At 37.6% G+C, this 22,756-nt stretch overlaps 1 protein-coding gene across 2 annotated transcripts in view; it reads left to right on the top strand.

Annotated features, from left to right (window-relative positions):
• TLL1 (tolloid like 1) overlaps nt 1-22,756 on the top strand; it is a 191,706-nt gene that overhangs the window by 112,340 nt on the left and 56,610 nt on the right. For both annotated transcript variants that reach the window (XM_067551980.1, XM_067551979.1), the window contains exons 6-8: nt 7,806-7,984; nt 10,237-10,342; nt 13,504-13,628. In XM_067551980.1, the coding sequence (XP_067408081.1) occupies nt 7,806-7,984; nt 10,237-10,342; nt 13,504-13,628 (410 nt within the window). The remainder of the gene's footprint in view (nt 1-7,805; nt 7,985-10,236; nt 10,343-13,503; nt 13,629-22,756) is intronic.

Below are 22,756 nucleotides of genomic sequence, written 5' to 3'. Positions count from 1 at the left end.
GCAGCCACCCCATCGGCTTCTCAGCGCAGCTCCCATCCTCCCCTTCCTTGAGCAAGGGTGGTGGGTGGGGAGCCAGCATGGAATCCCTCCCTAAGGGGGCTCCTGCTCCAATAGTGAGCAGAGCCACCATGCTGGGGGGTCAGGGGCCCTCACCTGTCTTCCTCTGCATATCACTGGCCGTGGCGGCGGCTGCTGCTGCTGCTGGAATGCTAAGTAATTCTTATCTCTCCTGGAACAGAGTGGAAAGACGTTCCCCTTGGCCCCTGCTCCAAGTTAAATCCTATAAATGTGGGAATGCTCTCCCATCAGTACCCTTCCCCCACAACTGCCCAGTGGGTGCCGGAGACTCCAAGGTTGGTGGGGAGAAGCTACCCAGAGTCTCTCAGTGAGTCTTTCCTGCCCTTACTGCTGGGCCTATTAGCCTCCTCTGACAGCAGCATCACGTTCCTCCACCCGTTGAGGCAGGTGGGTGGCATTTCTAAATATTGAATAATTGAATGAATACTGACTCTAAGCAGTGGCAAACAATTAGTAAAATTATTTACTATTTATTTAGAAATTATTTCTGGTAAACTATTCGCAGACTAGTTTTGAATATCGGACAAAGCTGTAAAACTCATGATTTATTTGTGATCAATTTGTGGAAAGGACTGTGATATTCCTCTCTGCAATCTGGACTGGTGTACAGCTGTGTCACCACAATCCCTCACTCCTGGGGCCCCGCTGTGTGAACCCCCACTTCTAGGTCAGCCCATGCACGGCCTCCTGCAAACAAGTGGCCCTTAACTTTGCGAGTGAGTGCTTCTGGCTAGCCACTCATGGAATTATGCAATAGAATGACCCCAGCAAACACCCCCCAGTCCCAGATGAAACCCTAGGAACTTCTGTCTTGCAGTGTTAGTGCTGCCCACTGAATCTTGCAACAGACAGACCAATATGTCGCCCCTTTTCAAATGTCCCTGTGTCCCCCTCTGGGGCCTCCCTTCCTCTCTTCAGGGTAGGTGACCAACAGTATTCCTGTATAGTCTTCTCCATATCCTGAGTTGATGAGGATCCCCTTATCAGATACTTAGGCTAGTCCATTGTATCTGGAAGAGCTGGGTTGTTTTATGCATGCCTTAGCAAGGCATGAACTACTGCTGCTTTTAGTGTTTACATGGATCTGCTTCAAGCCATGTGAGACATATATTTGGGAACATTACGTAGCAGAGTTTCATAACCATACATATGACATTGCAAGAAACATATTACCATAACAATAATGTTCAGTATGTCATAAGCATTCTTACATGACATTCTTACATAAACACCTTACATGCATTAAAGAATACACAGTTACACTATAAGGGTGAACATGAATGATACACAATCACACCATAAAGGTGTACATGGGATGCAGTGTGTCACAAGAACAAAAAGGGATACATTCATCAAATGAATTGTTCAGAACAAATAAATGGCCTGCTATATTCATATGCCATTTTAAAGCCTAGTCTGGGAATAAATAAGTGAGCTTCTACAAATGGAGCAAAAGACTGCATAAATATAGCCCAAATTAGACCCAAAGGAAAATAGTGTTTTGACAATGAGACTTTCATCAAGAATTATATGTGAAGGTGGAAGAAAACTGTTAACAATAATTTTACAATTTCATTTCTGATGAAATTGTCCAAGGCAGAACACTATTGCTAACTTCATTTATAGATGAGCACCAATCCAATTTCCACTTTACCTAGAGGCATTTTGGACTGTGAATTGAAGGGGTGTGCTTTTTACCAGTAAAGCGATTAACAAAATTGCTTAATCAGTGAGTTCTCTTTTTTTGAATTACAGATTGCTTTCCCCTCTATGTAACCAGAGCAAAGGGTGTAATCCTAATGGATTTGTGGAATTCTGCATCATTTTAATCCACAGCACCATGCACTTAAGGTCATGGTAAACTGCTATTATCATTCAGTAAGGTGCTTTAAAGTATCACATACTGTAGTGACTTTGATCCCAGAGGTTTCTCCTTCCCACTCATCGTTTTTAAGACCCATTTTATGGTAGCTCTGTGACGCTCAAAGAGACCTTATTACTAGAAGAATAGCTATAGTAATCACTTCACTTTCTCTCTGCCAGTTGTTTCTCTTTGCTCACCATTATTGATCAGCTAGACTGATTAAATGGAATTAGAGATTCATAAATAGTTACTGTCTTCAACTGCTGTCTGATGCAATAAAGATTAAAGAGTTCAGGAGCTTTAAAGTCTGCCTGTTGGCTGAGTTTGAGGAGGATAACAAGTGCTCATACTGTAGACAAATGCCTGGGCCTTGGGCCAAGCACACCTAGATACGTGGTCACAACAAAGGTATTGCAAATCTGTTCCTTTTGATGTATCACTTTTTTAATGTTCTTGACTCTTTGACTCACCGATGTTGTCTGAGTGATCAGAATGTTGTAACTTAATTGGATGAATCTGATCTGTGCTTGGCAGGGCACCCAGTGCAGTAAATCCTAATGACCCCCCAGTAGTCTACACTACTGCTGTTATTTTAAGACTCAGTGTTTACTTTTGACTGCTGTTTTCCTTTGAAGTAGAAAATATAATCAAAGAGCTTGCCTGCAGCCTGTGTGGAATGCTTGAACTCCATTTAGTAATCAAAGTTAAGAAACTGCCAAAATCAGCTGATTTTTTAAATATATGCTGATACTCTTCATCTGTTTTTAACATCATTTGGCTGCTCAACTTGAGACACCTAACGGGGAATGATTTCAGTAAGGCCCATCCCGTCACTTCTGAAAACTGGAAACCATTAAAGTATCTCAAGTTGACCATTCTAAATCATTATTTACCTTTGAAAATCTTGGCCACATTCTCTTTTTAATGGAATTAGCAGTAAAATCTACAAAATCAAAGAATATACTGTAAAAACATTTGTGATATAAAAACTAAAGCTCCCAAGGACAATATTATACACTACTGTTATTCAAAGGCAAGTAATTAATATTTGTTTTACATACCAAACATTTTATTGATTTTATATGCTGGGCTGGATGTTTTGGGTTTTTTTGAAGTCACAATGCATCGGTTGCCTAGCTTTTGGAACTAATAGATCAGAATCTTTAAAGCTTCTATGTTGATGTTTGAGTCCATCAAAATGAAGAAGAAGAAGAAGAAGAAGAAAACAGTGAAGGATATTGACAATAGTTGAATTTTGTAGAACTAAGCTATTGCCTCATGATTTGAAAAAGTAATAGACAGTGGGATATAAGGCACAATAGAGGCTGTTATAATATTGATGGAAGACGCTATTGCCCTCTTTGTAAACAAAAGGGACTTGGCTCAAACTAAAATAGCCAATCCATGTATTTTATTACATTTAAAAATGTCTTTTCCCCTAAATATAGTCTCAGTTACCGATTGCTGAGGCTCATCTACAGAGTCATGTAACCCACCAGTAACAGCTCAGGGAGTAATGTGGTATCATCTTGGATAAACTGTTAATTATTTTAACTTTATTTTTTTAATCAGAGAGCATTTTGCAAACTCTAATGTGTAGATCACTTGAGTATCACAGAAAGAAGGTGGTCACATTATGCTGGTACTTCTTCCTGCTTCTAGCTACTTCTACAGGTTTCTAGGCTCTTCAACGAGGGCCTTCAAAATTAGAATAATAGAAAGGGGCTGAAAGGGACCTCAAGAGGTTATTTAGTCCAGCCCTTCTAAGATGAGGGCAGGACCAAGTATACCTGGACCACCTCTGACAGGTGTTTGTTTAAGATGTTTTTAAAAACCTCCAATGTTTGGGATTCCACAACCTTGGAATTGTATTCCAGTGTTTAACTACCCTTAGAGTTAGAAAGATTTTCCTAATATCTTATTTAAATCTCTCTTGTTGCAAATTAGGTCCATTACTTCTTGTCCTCCCTTCAGTGGACATGAAGAACAGTGGATCACTGTCCTTTTTATAACAGCTCTTAACATATTTGAAGACTATTGTTGGGACCTGCTTCAGTCTTCTTTTCTCAAAACTAACCATGGCCAGTTTTTAACCTCTCCTCATAGATCAGGTTTTCTAAATCTTTTATCATTTTTGTTGCTCTCCTCTGGACTCCGTCCAATGTGCCCCACATCTTTCCTAAAATGCAGTGTCCAGAACTGGACATAGTACTCTAGTTGAGGCCTCACCAGTGCCGATTAAAACAGAGACACAATTACATCTCATGTCTTATAAATCACACTCCAGTTAATACTCTCCAGGATGACATTAGTCCTTTATACAATTGCGTGACGTTGATTCATATTCAATTTGTGATCTATTAGAACCCCCAGATCCTTTCAAGCAGTAGCTTAGCCTAGGTAGTGATTCTCCATTTTTTAGTTGTGTATTTGATTTTTCCTTCCTCAGTGTAGTACTTTGCGCTTGTTTATTTTGAATTTCATCTTGTTTATTTCAAACTAATTCTCCAATTTGTAAAAATTCCTTTCCAATTCTAATCCTGTCCTCCAAAGTCCTTGCAACCCCTCCCTGCTTGGTGTCAGCCACTAATTTTATGAGCATATTCTCCACTCCATTATCCAAGTCATTAATGAAAATATTGACAGGACAGACCCCTTCAGGGCCCTACTAGATGCGCCTTCCCAGTTTGACAGTGAACCATTGATAACTACTCTTGAAGGTAGTCTTTCAACTACTTGTGTGCCCACCTTATCTGACGAAGTGGGTTGCAGTCCACAAAAGCTTATGCCTGCAGAAATTTGTTAGTCTTTAAGGTGCTACAGGACTCTCATTGTTTTCACCTTATAATAATTTCATTTAAACCATATTTTCCTAGTTTGCTTATGAGAATGCCATGAGGGACTTGTCAAAACCTTCACTAAAATAAAGATATCATATCTACTACATTAAAGAAGGAAATTAGGTTAATTTGGTAGATATGTTCTTGACATATCTATTCTGGCTATTGCTTATAACCCTATTATCCTCTAGGTGCTTACAAATTGATAGTTTAATAATTGGTTCCTGTATCTTTCCAGATATTGAAGTGAAGTGCACTGGTCCCCAGGTCCTCTTTGTTCCCCCTTTTAAAGATCGTTATTCTATTTGCCATTCTCCTGTCCTTTGGGACCTTGCCCATCCTCCATGAATTCTCAAAGATAATTGCTAATGGTTCTGAGATTGTTTCAGTACCCTAGGATGTATTTCATCAGGCTCTGATGTCTTGAATATGTATAATTTATCTAAATATTCTTTAATCTGTGTTTTCCCTATTTTGTCTTGCCTTTCTTCTCCCTTGTTGTTAATATAAATTGTGTTGAGTATCTGGTAACCATTAACCTTTTTAGTGATGAATGAAGCAAATTAGGCCGTAAACATCTCAGCCTTCTTGATATCATCAGTTATTAGCATTCCTTCCCCACTAAGTAAAAGATCTACACTCTCAGTTTTCTCTTGTTCCTGATATATTTAAAGAACTTCTTCTTATTGCCTTTTATGCTATTTTATGCTATGCTTATTGTTAGGGGTAACTCATTTTGTACCTTAGTCTTTCTGATTTGTCTCCATATCCCTGTGCTATTCCTTTTAACTCCTCCTTAGTAATTCATCCATGTTTTCACTTTTTGTAGGATTCATTTTTGGTTTTAAGATCATTAAAGAGCTCGTGGTGGAGCAATATTCACCTCTTACTATTCTTGCTATACAGTAGATAGTCAAAGATAGATAAAGTGATAGAGACAGATGTGTGTCGGAAATCTCAGCCAATCATTTGACTCCAAATATCTTTCCATCCCTATAGGTTTTGCTTTAGTCTCCATTCTTTCCTTTTCCTGTCATAGTGAGCAGACTACATTTTTCCAGCCCTTCCAAAAGAGCAGATATCTCAGATGAATGCTGAATATGGATGTTGAAAAGGCCATCTCAGTTCCATTAGTTTACATTTGAATCATGAAAGCACAGAAAAACAGGAATGAAAGATGAGACCAATTGTGAAGCATTTTTTTAACACCTCCTCAGAAAAATATGACTCTTCAGGATGAAAACTCTTATCCAAGAAGAGGGGAGAGGGAGAACAAGTAAATCACTTATTTCTGGACTACAATCTGCCAATATTGAAATATTACTTTTGTGCACACCAGTATGCATCACATATACCCAGAAAAATCTCCAGGGAGAGAGAGAGAGAAACTGCATTCTTGTTTACTCAAATATAGGAGTATCATAGGATTTAAAACCTCATTTCACTCAATTTCAAGATTATCTACAAAGTATTCATCTCTTTTGTGCTTTCTACTGTGGGTTAACAGATGTTAGGTAAATCTTCAAAGGGTTATGATATAATTAACAATATCTAATGTCTCAAATCTTTCAACCATAATTAATGAAGTAGTGTGAATTTTCAGATAAAAATGAAAGCAGATTTACCCGGTAGCCAACCAAAGTTGAGGGACTATGAAATATGGATGAGTGTTGGCAAGTACAACAGATATGGCCAAAGCAGGAATCTACCCTTGCTCTCTTCTACTACTTCTCTTGTCTCTTCCTCTTCTTCCCCCCAGCTATGAAAGTCTGGCTGAAAGGTTGAGCTATTGGAACCAAACTCAGAGCTTTTATGTTCTTGTTAGAAACAAAACTTTGTTCAGCATCAAACCATTTGGTGGTTCTGGACTGAGTTAGAAATACAGCAGGAATACTATAGAGGGGGAGTAGTTGTGTGTTTTCAGAGTTGGGGGATTTTATGGAGACACAAGTCTGTGGGGCCTAGTAAAAGGTTTGGGAAAATAGATGTAGACACAATAGTTTTCTAATTCAATTTCTGATGTGATTTAGGCACCAAACCATGAAAGCACTTATGTACATGATTAACTTTAAGCATATATGTAGTCCCAGTGAAATCAATGAACTTATACAATGGTATGAAAACTAGTGTTTGACTATTGAAAGGAGACTACCTGAGCGAAGACTCAAGTCTAGTATGGTTCTGTCATGGACACTTTACTATTGTTCTTTTTTATCTTTTATGTATTTTGATATAAACTATTTTTAGACTTTAAAATATGTTTTGCTTTTTGCATACTGAAGTGGAATGTTAGCCATCTATTATTTCTTCTTCCTGTTCCTGGCTCTGCAGTGGAGGATGAGGGTGTGTGTGGGCAACCTCTATCCCTGAGGCAGAAAGAGTGAAGATGTGGAGGGTTTTTGAGGAGGAGTGCACTGTCTCCTCTACTCAGGAAAAAAAGATTTTTCTTAATGGCTCCTTACTCAGGGAATGTGGAAAAGGACTTTGAAAAAGCTGATGGCAGCACTTCCTAATGATCCTGAGATGACTTTGCAATAGATGCTCCATGCCTAAACAGAGCAGTAGAGGGCCAATCACTTCCTCTGCACACCTGGCTGTGTTACATGAGCTATTCTCATGTGCAAGACAGCCAAGCGCAAGGAGCAGCAGGACTCTACAAAAGGACTGATTTTAATCACAGCCATTTTATTTTTATTTATTTATTTATTTAGAGTTCAAATCTCCTTTGTATTTCTGAGTGACTCCAGGGACACAAGTAACAGTTCCATGGGTCACAAGTGGCAACTAGGATGAAGATCATGAATAAAGAAATTCAATCTAATAGTTATGTATAATAATACTTTGTGTTAAATACTGTAATTACTAACTTCAGCTAATTGTTGTAGCACTAAGTCATAAAATGTACTTTTTTTTTTTAATTACTCTCTAGACAAATTTTATTTTTAAGGTATTTTCTTGGAAGGTTTATTGATACTTGCATACTTCATGGAAACTTTTAATCTCTATTGATGTTTTAATTACAGGTGCTGTTCTTATGTGGGTCGAAGAGGGAATGGTCCTCAGGCCATATCTATTGGCAAAAACTGTGATAAATTTGGAATTGTTGTTCATGAGCTAGGGCATGTGATAGGCTTTTGGCATGAACACACACGACCAGACCGAGATGATCATGTAACCATCATTAGAGAAAACATCCAGCCAGGTGAGACAATTTGATGATGGTTCTCATATTATTTCATTGTTTATTTCTGGTCTATTGAAGGTTGTAACAATTTTTACACTTTTTAAATGAGTCTTTTCAATTAAAATAATTACAATTGAGATTTTAAGTGTTCTTAGAAAACTGAACATTATAATAAACTAGCCAAACATTTCTCTCTCTCTCTCTCTCTCTCTCTCTCTCTCATATATATATATAAAACTAATTTTACACCTTAACTGTTTCACACATGCACATAAGTTTTTAATTACAACCTTCAACAACATTTTCATGTATTCAGGCTTGACGTGTTATGTGCTTGTGGGGGAAGTATGAGGTAACAATTAAGGTTTTGCATTGTACTGTGAGGGAGATGTGTAATATTTAGAGCGTATCCTTAACAGTTGGAGTCAGGTTCCTTTTGATGAAATAAAGGGTCTGTTGCTGTCAGTGAAAACATCCTGTGTGGTCTAAGAAGGGTCCCATAACTTGGCATATCCTTGATTTTTAGGATTTTCACTGTGGGAGAGGGTCTAATGCTTCACAAACTTGCATCCCTTTTAAACATTTTTAAAATTGAATCTTAATTACTTATCAAGTCTCAAGAAATATGAAGGTACAATTTAAGCAGATATGGTATATTTTAAACTAAATAGCCGGATAAAATCAAGAAAACATATTTTTTAGTATGTGGGTTTTTCTGTTTTCATATTACCAGTACTTTTGTTTTATTATTTAACCAATTGCTTAGTGTTTGTGCAGCAGTGTTTTATTTTGCTTTTATTCCCTTATTTTACCAGATGGCTTGGGTACAACAAGAAATTATGTAACACAGCTCTAAAAAACACACAACATAATGTGCAGTTTCTAAAATCTCATTAAACTAAGTCAGTCTTACTATGTTTTAAGCATTACACTACATACAAGTGATGTAGCCTTGAAGGAGTTAAAGTTTGTGCACTGAAAAAGCCATTGTATGGTTTCTTGGTCTGAAATTAATATTTAAAGATATTTATTTGTACTGCAGTAAAGCTGTTAAGATACCCACTGGACTCCTTACAATGGGACTTTGAGCAGGATTGGCAGGGAAATGGATCCTAGTTTGAAGGGTTGGGAGAGGTTCAGGCTTTTCTCCTGATACCCTTTGTGTTCATGCATGCCACATGTGCACTTCGCTACTTCTGTGTGGTGCATACTGGACTCCTGTGTATGCTAAGAGACATTTGGGGCTGTAACTGCTCCTTGCTCTCTTTCAGGCTTTGCCTATGATTGGTGGACTCACATATCACAGGGAGAACCTGTTGTCACTCTGAGCTGCATGTGAATGGGTATTGACCTTCCTCCTGGGTTGGGACTGCCATTCTTAGTGCTACTAAGTGCCACTCTTTCCCTTGCCACCTTCCTCCCTAGTTCCTAGCTGAAGCTGCTCATGCCACTTCTTGTGATGCTTTGGGCTTAGTCTTCAGTAATTGGCATCAGAAAGACAAATTTCCATCAAGATAAAATTGGCATATTCAGTGAGGGTGTTTTTGATTTTCTGTTAGCGTTCAAGAGGTTTGGCCATAAATGTTCATTAATGTAGGTCACAACTTCGGGCAAGAGTCCAGTATGGATTTGGGTTTGAGCAAGGGCCAGTTTGTATACTTGTATACTGACAAGGACTAGTGGCTTTGGGCCGGGACATATGGTTGCTTGCAGGTCTGGAAGTGAGCCTCTATTTCTTACACAGATTGAGGAATCCCTCACATCTACCCCCTAACAGTTGCATGAGGTTAGGGTAGGGGTAGTTGGAAGTTGGACCAAATTGCTGTTGTGATAGATAGGGACTCAAATGGTAGCCTCTACTTAAGCAAAGTCACCTTGGTAACCAGCCTGTGGAATCCCCACTGAACAGCTATCTGCCAGGCGGTTTGGGGGGGGGGGGGGGGGAATTTTTTTTCTCCTACCATTGATGGCTAAGTTATTAAATGTTGTGGCCTCCACGTTTATCATAAATTGGTGTTCTGTGTTTTATTTGCTCACTGTGTGTAGGTGAATGAAACAGCTAATTTATATGTATAGTAGAATAAAGATAGTAGTGGTTGTGCTAAGTGCCTGGATCTTCTTCCATTTCCTCAACAAAAGCCGTTAACTACTCTGAAGCATGAGATTCACTAAGATCCAAGGATTTCTGTCAAGGGCGTTATAGCTCTTTTTCCCCTTCCCCACCTTTATCAAAAGATTCATCTGAGACTTTGCTTGTGACTCATTTGTAGGTCAGGAATACAACTTCCTGAAGATGGAGCCTGGAGAGGTGAACTCCCTTGGGGAACCATATGATTTTGACAGCATTATGCACTATGCCAGGAACACCTTCTCAAGGTTGGAGTCTCAGGTTATACCTTTTGACTTTTAATTCCATTCTAGTATGTGAAAACTAGGAACCATAGATTTAACAATGGCATTTCCAGAACAGCTTTAAAATATTATGTTCCTCAGCAGAGAGTACTGCAACAGAAGTCAAAACACAGCTTGTTGTATTTCTTTAAATCAGACAATATAAGATAATATGATTATTTTTTAAAAGGCATTGCTTAATGACCTCCTCATGATATTCCGTTTCAAAGCAGCTTTTTAATTTTGTTACAATTCTTTAGATTTAATGTAAAGATATCTTGTGAGCCTCATTTCATAATAGTTGTCTATTATTTTGTAACACCTTATATTCTGCAAAAAATTAAATTTAGAAGAATCAAGCAAATGAAATGTTTAGGCATTTTTATGTGTAAAGTGTTCCTTTCTCTTAGAGTGAAAGTCACTTCAATACATAAAGTCTAAATAACTGTGTAACTATGTGGGCATAGTGAGTGAGGTGCAAGTTTGGAAAATCTACCTCACAAACCAGGGTTATGGGACAGGGCTCAACTAGACTTGAGACTGCAACTCATTTGGCACTGTTCATGGTGTTAGTGCCATTGGAGCCACACAATCAACAATCCAGTTCCCACATTGGTAGCTCCCACATTGCTGTTCCAATGGCTGTTATCCTTGCACAGCCCATCTATGGAGTTTGAGTGTGGGGGAAGTCTTTCACCGATAGTGCTGATTACATTTCATACTCTGTAACTTGGCTGTTAACCACCCTATAAAAAGATTACCAATAATGCCAATGGAACCCACAAGAATAAAGTCTGTGGAGGACAATTCAGGTTCAAGTCTCTGCTACATCCCAGACTTTGTGTGACCTTGGACAAATCATGTAGCGTCTGTATGCCTCAGTCTGTAAAATGGGGATAGTAGCATTTTCTTACTTCACAGGGGTACTGTGAGGATAAATACATTGATTATGAGGTATGCAGATATTTACTGTGATGGGGACCATATATAAACCATGAATGACTGGATAAAGCTCAACGACATAGGAGACACCGTTTTATTAGGGGCTGATCCAAAACTATGGAATGAACTCTCACATGCACTAAGGCCCATCATCAATCTCACTACTTTTCACTATAAGTACAAGGACGGAACACTTATATGACTTGCCATCTCTAATACAAATACATGGCAGCACGTACATTTAAAAAAAAAAAATCTACCGAAACAGAACACTTCACACATAATTCTCCTCACAGGAAGACGATGAGTGTGGGAATGAAATGCACATGATAGATGTTGTTTCATGCACTACTAGAAGGTGCTCAGACACTATGTTGAGGAAGGTGATATAAGACGATACATAGAATAGAAAAGAATAACTGTAACCAGTTTTAGTGATCTGTAATGAATACAGGGTGAGGATTTGATTTCTGGTTCTAGTCTCAGACACTCCAGGCTGGCAGAAACTGAGTGTGCTATAGGGAATCATTTTCTGCCCCTAGGCTGAAGAGAGTGTTTTGTATCACTTACAGAAGCTCTTAAGGCCAAATAAGGGTTGGCATTGATTATGTTTAGAGGAGGAGTCCTATTCAGTGTGGAACCTTACCATCTGTTAATTATTGGGATTTCCTTTAGTCACCAGGATAAACAACAGAGACCACAAAACTTCATGAAGTAATAGCTACAACACATAGCCACTGGCTTGTTATTTTCATAAGCCATTTTAAGGTGGTGCTGGAGTATCAAAAGAGGAATGATTTATTAGTGTCCAAATTTTAAATTCTCCTGGTTGGTCATTTTCAGGTTATACCAGTGAACAATGAAATAATCATTTCTTGTTACAGTAGTTGTTTTGTTTCCCCAAAATCCTGCTTGGTACCTAGAAATAGTTATTTAGATGGTTAGTTAGTATTTTGACCCGTCACTTCTAATTTAAATTAAAAGTATATCCTCCAGTCTGTCTTTATGCAATAATCCTAGTGGTGTCATAGGGAGCTTTACGTGTGCAGTGAGAGCAGGATATAGCCCAAATATTTAAAATGGCCAATTTATTGTACTTTAGAAAGCAGCCTTTCTTCATAGGCTAGGATTTCTGCCTTGCATTGAGGATTATGAAACTGCATTATGCAGTCAACACTGATAAGTGGTAATACAAGATTTTAGCTTTCAGTGGATGTGCTACAAGTATAAACGAGTATAAAGAGTAAGAGAGAAAATCTAGCAACACTTTTAATAAGCCCAGTGACATGACATCAGAATTAAAAGGTCTTCAAACTCTGGAGTACGTTAATGGAACATATTCCTTTGTTCATATTACTTCTCATATTAATTTAATACTACCATAATTAACTCATAAAAACCATTAATATGATTTTTAAAAAATCAGACAAACCCACCAAACAAAGGAAATTCTGAGCTAAGATTAATAACTAATCTTTCCCACTATTATACCAGAGTCATTTGGAGTAATTCTGCGGAAGTCAAATGAGTTAGCATGGATTTATATAATTCTAATAGAAAGTAGAATTTGGTTCACCATTCATGTCTTAGCAGCAGAAGGATAGCTCAAGGGTCTAACACATAACAGAAGAATAATCTTGCTAAAAACACTTACATTAAAATAGTTTAGCACACTTAGATGAAATAAAGATGCATTGTCAACCTTAATTCTGAATTACCTTGCTTTTCATGGATGTAAGTAAGACCTTTAACACCTCCTTGAAACTTCATTAGTAACAGGGACTTCATGAGGAAGAATTTCACAACAAGGCAATGTGTAATTGTTCACGTTGTTGCCAAGCAGACAAAACTGACTAAGCAAACAATAGATTGTCTTAAATATGACAAGTATTAGGTCCCAACAATTTTTTCCATTTGAATAGGAAATGTCTGTGCTGTTATTGTCTATTAGAAACACAAAAGTGATTGCCAGTTTGTATTAAAGCAAGACTATTTTCTAATATCATTCCTACAGTTCAAACCATTTTTTCCACTTGGGAATTTTTCTCTTACATTCATGTTTTTCTTTTTATGTTTCATATTTTGTAGTTTACCTTCTGAATTATGTTACATATAGTTCTTATTTATTATAAAAACATGGTTAGTTTTATTTAAAAAAAAGCTGATAAGGTTTTATGGGTCTATTTTATTTTTATTTTTTTTAGGGGTATGTTTCTGGATACCATTCTTCCTTCCCGTGATGATAATGGTATACGACCTGCCATTGGCCAGCGTACTCGTCTAAGTAAAGGAGATATTGCACAGGCAAGAAAGCTGTATAGATGTCCAGGTATTGCACCATAAAAATAGACACTCACACCAACAACTATGTTTTACTATGTTGTTTATGAGAAACAATACATCTTTTGAGTCAGCTGTTTACTAATCTGTTTCCATGCTGGCAGGGCTTAAATTCAGATGGAGCTGTCCAGAGATCTGCTCTGGTAAATATTTTCAAAGCCCTGGGGTGTGCCGGGGCTCCCCATGGAGCAGGAGCCCCAAGCCTGGGGGTTCCTCCTCTCCCCCCCCCCCCCGTGGGGCAGAAGCTCCAAGTTCCTCAAAGCCCCCTCCCCCACCGGTGAGATTTTATAGCACAGGGAGAGGACATGGGGGGCTCTGGGAAATAATGTATGAGAATTTAAACTCTGCTGGCAATCGATGTGTACAATTCAAGAAACAGATCATAAAAATGTTGTAGGTGAGGACTGTGGAATGCAAAGCATTTATGTATGGATAAACTGCCTGAACTGAATTTACACGTGACATTTTCATTCTTGCTTTCTTGAGTTGTTCAGTGATTAGAAAAAACAACATGATACTTTGTCAGTTCTTATTTATATTTTGTAATTTATATAGCTATATTTAGATAGATGATAGGGATTGTGTCCGCCAAAGGATCATTCTCAATATTTTTTGCACCACATAAATATGAATGGACTGTAGAAATTACATTTTTAAATAATAAGCAAATAACACCACTGTGACAAGTTATATCTTCTAGACACATTTTGCCTATTCAGTATCTGAAAATTTGCAATTTAAGACTACAAATTAAGTGAACCATATTTGTAAATGCACGGTTAAGATCAGATACAGTTACATGTCTGTTACAGTCAGTGTTTGAATGTCATCAGCCTAGTTATACCAGTAATTTAAAAACTGTTTTGAAATAGAGTTATAGTCTGATCTCACGGACCCTGATGTAAATCTAGAGTAACTCAGTTTAAGCCATGGGGTCAGTTCTTTACCGCTGTGGTGCATGATAGAGATGGGAGAGCAGGATGTGATTTCCCAGTCCTGGGTGTGGCTGGGAGCCAGTTCAAGTTTGAGTCGAATTTAGAGCAGTGCCAGGGATGCCAAAATCAGCCAAAATTTGCCAGACTGCAGCATGCTCCTATCATGCTCCCAGCATGCCCCATCTGATGGGCTAGGAAGGATATGATGACTGGAAGAATTCCCACCTGACCATTTAAGCCAGTAATATGGCTACTGTGTACCACGTGATCAACACATAATAGCCATAGAAGGACTCAGAATTGAACTGATGGAGTTGTTTGAGATTTACACCAGTGTCAGCGTGATCAGAATCTGGAACAAGATCCTTGAATGCACATAACACAAAATAACTGGCAGTAGAGTTGTCAGATGACTAACAGTTACACATAGGTTTGGTGAATTAAGAAGTTCTTCTATCTACACAGAGCTTGTACAGAGTTGTAGGGATGATCAAAGAAATCAACTTCTATAATTTCTTTTTAAAATTATTTCAACAGCCTGAAAAGCTCTTTAGGAGTAATTTTTAAAATGTTATTTGTAATTTTTTACAATATAAGTAGGTTTCAGTGAATAAGATTTTTGTCAGAAAATAAAACATTCATGGGGGAAAAGTCTTTTTGTTTTAGAAGCACTTAGGAATTATATACACCTACAGGCACTGGAGAAATTCTTGAAGATGAAGATTGTCAGTAGAATCAAGAATGCTGTGTGTTCAGTCAGTATTTGTGTGATCAAAATGAATGAAGTAAACACTCATTATATTCTGACAATATGAAGTACATCTGAATGACTCCCCAGACATGCATTTCATTTTTCAATCTATTTGGGAAAGAGGTAGCATGCTCCTAAAACTAACCTCTAATCAAATGTTCAGGGAAAAGATGTTCTTATGTTCTTCATGGTAATTCTTCATTACTGGCCTTAAATATTGTCAATGTTTTTTCTGTAGTGATATTTGGGTCCGCCGGAGTCTGGCTTTACTACATCATAAAATGCTTCTCTTTTGCAATAATATGCTGTGGAGAATAGTAGCTATTTTTTGCAGCACTGATAGAATAATACACACATTGAAATGTGGGACTATTTGAATGAATATGAGTTGCTGGAGAATGCTCCTTATTTGTGAAACACTTGGGCAAATTTTGGGATGAAAGATGTTATATAAGGATCTGGTTTAGTTGCATGAGTTAGTCCCATCACAATGAATAAGAATTCTCACGTGAATAAAGGCACAGGATTTAGATCTAAGTGTAAAATACTATTATTTATTATAAAATGGTAAATTTCCGCAGTGAGTAAAATATTGAAAATTAAATATTTTTAAATTGCAAAACATACAGCAAAGACTTCAAAAGCAACATCTAATAATAAACAAAATAACTTTCAGAGACTGGTACACTATAGTAATTAAAAATACATTTAATTGAAACCGGTAAGGAATATTAAGGGTTAAGAGAGACATATTAAGCTTTCTGTTTCATGTGATGGGATCATGTTAATATAGCAGGCTGTGACATTTCTGATGTTTGTTGTATTTTATAGATATACTATATTTCCTGTCTGAGGTGGAAAATGCGAATCAGAATGCCTTTGGCAGAACAGCAATGTTATTAATAGTATGAATATTTGCATAGTTTTCTACTTCTGTGTTTTAATTACATTTAACTTAATATGATAAAACATAGAAGTAGAAGATAATCATTTAAATGACACAATTTTGATGGAATATATTCAATTTTGGGGGTTTTATAAAGGAATTCTTATGTGTTTGACTCAATTCATCCTGATATTTCCAGTTGTGGCAAATGTCCAATCATTCCTATAAACAGATGGTGTCCAGGAAGCCCTCTATTGCTTCTGAGGGATTACAAATACTTGTCTGGAATCCTGAGCATGATCAGGACCCTGTACTGAGGGTTAGTTAGAGTAAAACACCTGAAGAGCTGCTGGGTGAATGTTCCTCTTTCTCCAGCTTTTTTAGCCTGTGTTATAGTTAGTGTCCTTGGTGTTTTAGTTAGTGTCATTATCCTAAGACGTCTATACAGGATGAGAGAGTATTTCAAGTTTTCAGAGACTGGGTGATAGAAGGATATGTCCTGTTTTCACCAGGTGTGAAGGTGCCAGGACTATAAGATTTATAAGATAGGAGTTTGATCTGTTTGTACTTTTTAGTTTGGATTGTGGCTTTTGTGACCTATGTCAAGGAATACACAGCTACTGATCTGGAACGGTTACGTCTTAATATTGAGTAAACAGAAAATGCTAATACACCCAGGGTCTCTAGAGGAGGTTTTTTCTTTTCAGCTTTTACTCTTCCAGCATTTTGGCTCAGGTGTGCGGACTCTTGAGTCTTTGAAATTGTATATATATTGTGTATATATATATGATTAAGAAAAAAGGGAGTAGGAAAAAGAAATGGAGAAGAGTCATGTTGATAGGTAGAGAGCAAAAGGGAGATGAGTAGAAAAGGAAGGAGGGGGAAAATGGAGAGGAGCAGGTGGAACAAGGTTGGCAGTAGAGAGTTTAGGAAGGAGAGGGCAGGGAGAAAAGACATTGGTCAAACAATAAGTCTACAAAGTTTAAATTATGAAAAGCAGTCTCATTACATCACTGGTGTACTGGAGCTGTGGAGGTATTTGGGGTGGGAGGGGAGGTGTCAGTGCAAGGAGATCCAGTTTTTTCCTGTCCTACTGCTGCTGAAGCAGTTTCTGCTGTTCCCAGTTTTAATACCTGGAAAATTCAGCTTTGCTTCCTCTACACTAAATAGCTGCTGCTGGGAGGGGGAGGGGGCGGGAAGGAAGAAGAGAGGCTACTGACATTTGATAACCCTGGAGAGGGCTTTTCCTAAAAGGGAAACTCTCCACTACTGGAGGCTTGGGAGGGAAGGCCTTGACTTCTCTTTTTCCCATTCCTGCTGTTGCTGAGGAAGGACCCTGCTGCTCCTGGTGCTTGGCCCAGTCCTGCCTGTTAGAAGTAGCTGGTCACTAATTATATGTTACTTATTTTCCTGGTGCCCAACTTGAGACACATGGAGTCTGATTTGCAAAAGTGCTGAGCACTCAGGGCTGCAACTGAAGTCAATAGGAGCTGTGTTTTGAACATATAAAATGTTAAGTACTCTGAAATTCAGGCCCTATGCAGCTCAGATTGGCAGCCCAAAATTAGTGGCCACTTGACAATTTTAGCCTTAGACTAAGTCTACACTTTGCCACCGTCAGATCAATCTACCTGGTTCAGTTGAGCGGCAGTGAAGACCTGCTTGATCGAACCGGAAGTCAATCTAATAAAACCACCTCCGAAAAAGAGTAGTGCTGCGTCGACGGGTACGCATTTCCTGTCGGTACAACGTAGTGGAGATGGTGTGCAGAAGAGAATTTAGGAAGTCGGTGTAAGTTATGCAAACTATTTTACATACTTTGCGTAACTCCCGTCAACTGTCGCCGAATTTGCTGGTAAGTGCAGACCAGGCCTGAATCTCTCTCTGCCTCAGATCCACACCCCTAAAAAGATGATATCTAATGCCATTTTATCTCACAGGGGTGTTGTAAAGATAAATTCATTACTGTTTTATATACTGTAAATATACACACTCATATACTGTGATGATGAATGCCATAGAAAAGCCCATGAGGAAACTAATAATTCTGTATTCAGTGCTGGGTTTTAATGGTGTGTGGTAAATAAGCCCATGGGGCCACTGAATGATCAGGATTAAAAAAATATTGAATAGCTACCCATTCAGTAAACACCATCCATCTTACACACTGAATGAGGCAGTGCTTCCGTGGAAAAAATATTATGTGATCATGTAATTAAAGGCTGTATTATAATACATGTACAGGCACTTAAATTAATGTAGGAATTTCCCAGTTTTTGAGTTTTTGACTTTGCATCCTGAAATACATATATACAGCACCAATATTATTATCCACAGTCCAACTTCAGTTCAGGAAACTAAAATGTTTCCTAACATTTTTACAAAAGCAAGCCACCATTATATCAGAGCAGAGTGATCATCAGTAGAGAGTTAGCATTACGTACACTTACGTACCACATTGGTACTGAGACTCTAGTATTTCCCCATAAATGTAGAAGGAGATAACTGCAGCATCTCAAACACGTGTGTGTAGCAAATGCTGATGGTGTATTTTTTAGTTTAGTGATAAACACTGTATCTGTTGAAGGTATTTTAAAGGCACTTTCCATTGTGGTATTATTTTCCATGTATTCCATGTACAAGTTCCCATTGTAACTTTCAAATTTCAATTTGACTTTTAAAGAGGGAGGCAGCAGGTCAAGTCAGGTCAGAGAAATTTTGCAGACATGCTGGGATTTGCTAACCCCTGCTGTATAGTTAATGAAATGTTGACAGCTTGCACTGGTGGCAGTTGCTTTGTATGTGTATACAGTGTGACACACATGACTATTTCCATAGTCTTTTATCTGTTTGCTCTCTGTAAACTGCTGATCTTCATAAGGAAGAGACAGAAATAATTTCCCTCTCCTCACCACACACATACAGAACTCTCTCGGTTGCTATAAGGGGTGTTAGAAGGCCATACTACTTGAGCTGTAAAATAAACAGATTGCCATTCCAGGCTGGAAGGATTGCAGTTTTGTTTCCACTACTTGCCTAACCTAATAAAATTGAAATAGGGCATAACATTTAGAGAAGCCAGGCAATAAAAGAAATACCAGCTATGTTAACCTTTAATAAGGGAGTAAAAGTGTTCTTAGTAAAAAAGAAGGTGTGTAACGTAGAGGTAGTAATTAGTTTATTCTGGCATGAAAAATACTGAAATTGGTTCTTAGGAAATGTAAATAAGTCGCCATACATTTAGTTGTATCATTTAGTCATATTTCCTTTTAATAGTGGAGCCCATTACTCATGGATTGCAATAGTCAGTGAAATAGTTTGTAGTGAACCAATTCATAAGACTAATCACAAATAATGTAATTGTTGGCAGTCCAATTATGGAGAGAAACCCTCTGAATTCTCTTGTGATGGAATTTTAACTAACTGCTTAAAGAACCATTGAACCATTGAAAAGAAATGTGCTTTTAAACAAGGGGTGCCCAAATATTGCCCAATCAAAGGCAGCATTGGAAACTGGCCAGGAACTCAAGGGCTGTGCCTGATTTGTGTGACATATGGAGTACATTGTATCTGCCCTTATTTTTAATATGGAGTATGTCATCCTACTCCAGCTTAATTTGAGTGAACATTGTCTTTAGAGATGAAAGTAGTCATAGGCCACTTTGTTCTACTTGGCGCTCAATTTGGCCACCTTACTATAGCAAATTGACAAATAGATCATTAAACTAATTCAGCTTTTAGAATAAAGTAAAGCAAAATGATCAAGTCACATGAATACATAACTTTGATTAACAAGTAGAAGAGGCTGATCTACAATCTTTTTTTCTAGGCTGATCAGGAATGTTTAACTTAAATAGTAAAGATTGTCAAATATATGACATAGGAGAGTATTTTAAAACTCCAATTATATTAATTTTCATTAGAAAAGATCTGATTTTAAATCCTCTCCTCTCACTCTATCCAAAGATTTGGAGTTTTTGGTTTGTTTCATTATAGGACTCCATGATTCTCAGGCACCTGGCCTGGGTGTAAGTTAAAGCTACAGGGGAATTCTTCAGGAGCAAACTTGAGCCCCTTTAAGATCACTTTGACCATTTATATTCAGCTGGAATAAACTCACCACACAAGAGAATCAACGGCTAAATCTGGGATCTGAAATTTTACTAGTAGCTCTTTTCAGAGAGGTGGTTTAAAAAAACCAAACTGTTTTATACTCAGCCAGGCAGATGCTGAAATTCTTTACATGCGATTTTAGGAGCTGTGGTGTTTAACTGGCGGAGGCAGCTTGTTTTTATACTGATGTGTAATTTAAGGATCTGAAATAGAGTAAAATCTCCATTTCTTAGCTCTGTGTGCTTTACTCAGCTGCTAAACTCTAATGATTCCCTGTGTTACTTCAGTGTCTCCCTCTATTTTTGATACACTTTGGAGTTCCTAACTGCCTTCCATTATATATCCTACATACTTCAGTCCTCTTATCTACTTTATGTAATAATATGTATTTATCTAGCTATAGATATATACATGAATATTTTGAATTATTGAGTGATTTTTAAAATTATGTCTGGTGGTCAGAGTTAAGGTTGTGTGAAAACAAACAAACAAGCCCTTTACACATTGCAATATTGTTATTAACTCTGTCTCAATGTATGGACTGTAAAAATAATGAAATATTTGTATAAATTACTGTTTTGGTTCAAAAATATAGTGCTTAGGTACATTTCAGTTGTAATGAATTTGATATGTAATTATTGGAGTGACCTTAACTATATTGTAGGTTAACAACAGACATCTGAAATGCATAGGCATGAAGCAGGGGAGACTACCGCTGTTCAGGTTCTCTGGGAAATGCATGGTTTTTTGAGGATAGTTGTTTGTGTCTCTCAGGTAAATAATATGTAGTTTGGTAATTTACCACGTAAGATTATATTTAAGCAAAGGCCTGGATTCTTCCATACCAATCTCTTGTACCTGTGGAAGAGGCGACTGGTCAGCCCTCTGGCCTCATCCAGCCCAGGGAAGACTCTTAACTGGGTTAGGGTTTGCAGTTGGTGAGAGAATTTGGAGAGGTGTGTAGTTTTAGGGGGAACAGGTGGGAGATGTTATCCTCTCACTGGCCTCATGGGTAATCATTCATACCTTTTGCATGCATCCTCTCCTTTCTTCAAGAGAGGTTCAATATGAAGCAACTAATAGGAGAAGCCTTGGCACTGTAATCCCATCAAAACAACACTGGTGGGGAGGTGAAGGTGGTGGAGAAACAAGAGCAGGAGCTTCTGAAGATAATGTGCAGTACTTTTGTATCCAGTGGATGTCTGAACTCCACGCAGATCTCATGGGCAGAACACACTCTCATTCTGGTTTTGCTTTATTTCATCTGTAACAATATTATTGTGTTCTGAGGTTTCTTTTAAACCCTGTCGGCAAAGCTTTAGTTTCATATCAGTCAGCACTAAGGAAATCCAGTACAGTACTCTGCAATTTATTTGAAATTTCATTCATGTTGAGTTAAAATAAACTGTTGTTAATTATGGTAGAGCATTTCTCTAAAAATGATGTGTACAGAAGTAATTATTTAACATTTAAGTAGCTTTTCTGTGTGTGTCATTTGAGTAAGTGTCTGTAAATTTAAAAAAAAAATGATAAAAACACATTTTTAAAATAAAGGCAGTAAGAGATTTTTCCCTTTGGTTCCTAAAGGACACAGAATCATGTCACTTTGACCTTGGAACATTTTCAATGGAATGATAGTCTTTCTTTTTTCTTTTTATCACAATCATTATTAAATCTTCAGATGTCATGTTTAGTACTTTGAATGGAGTTTAAATCTGCTGTCACAGTGAAGTTGTCAGATTAAATCTTGGACACATTTTAACATGGCAGCATCTAGCTTTATAGCTGCAGTGTCTGTCTTCAAAATACAATCTCCTCCTTTGTCCCCTCTTATCTAAAGATTTTCTAGATAATTTATAATTCATTGAGATTTTGATCATACAGTGGTTCACCTGCTGGCAGCTGTAACCCTGTAATTTAAAAGTACTGCAGATCTGATTACATTGTCAGTCATGGATAATATTCTGAAGTTCACATCTCTCAGATCACATCTACAAAATCAGCAGGTGAAACAACTTGTTGATTGAAGGTTATAAAGATGACCAACTATGGACTAGGTGTCCTACTCGAATCAGCTTTAATGGTAGAGAATGGCAGCAGCTTGTGATGATTTAGCTCAGTAGGAAGGAAGAATTATTAATCAGTCACCCAGCAGCTTGTAGCATGATTGACAGATAAGATAAAGGCTTCAGTAATCTAGAATATCAAAGTCTTTGGTATTATGGGTCTTTACATTTGTTTCTCTTTATTACTAATATCTCCACAGATCATTTTTGCATAAGAGATTTTGTTTAATTTAGGATTTAGGTTTCCCTATTCTAATATGAATGAGTGACATCAGTTCATATTTAGCCTTTATGCTGGACAACATGAATTATTAAATGAAACCAATGATTAATTTCTAGTATCATGTCAATCACCAAAACACTGGG

Source organism: Emydura macquarii, unplaced genomic scaffold (genome assembly GCF_026122565.2).
Source record: "Emydura macquarii macquarii isolate MOO-44397 ecotype Brisbane River unplaced genomic scaffold, CSIRO-AGI_Emac_v2 contig_1363, whole genome shotgun sequence".
Classification (NCBI taxonomy): domain Eukaryota; kingdom Metazoa; phylum Chordata; order Testudines; family Chelidae; genus Emydura; species Emydura macquarii.
This window is presented reverse-complemented; position numbering and strand designations above follow the sequence as displayed.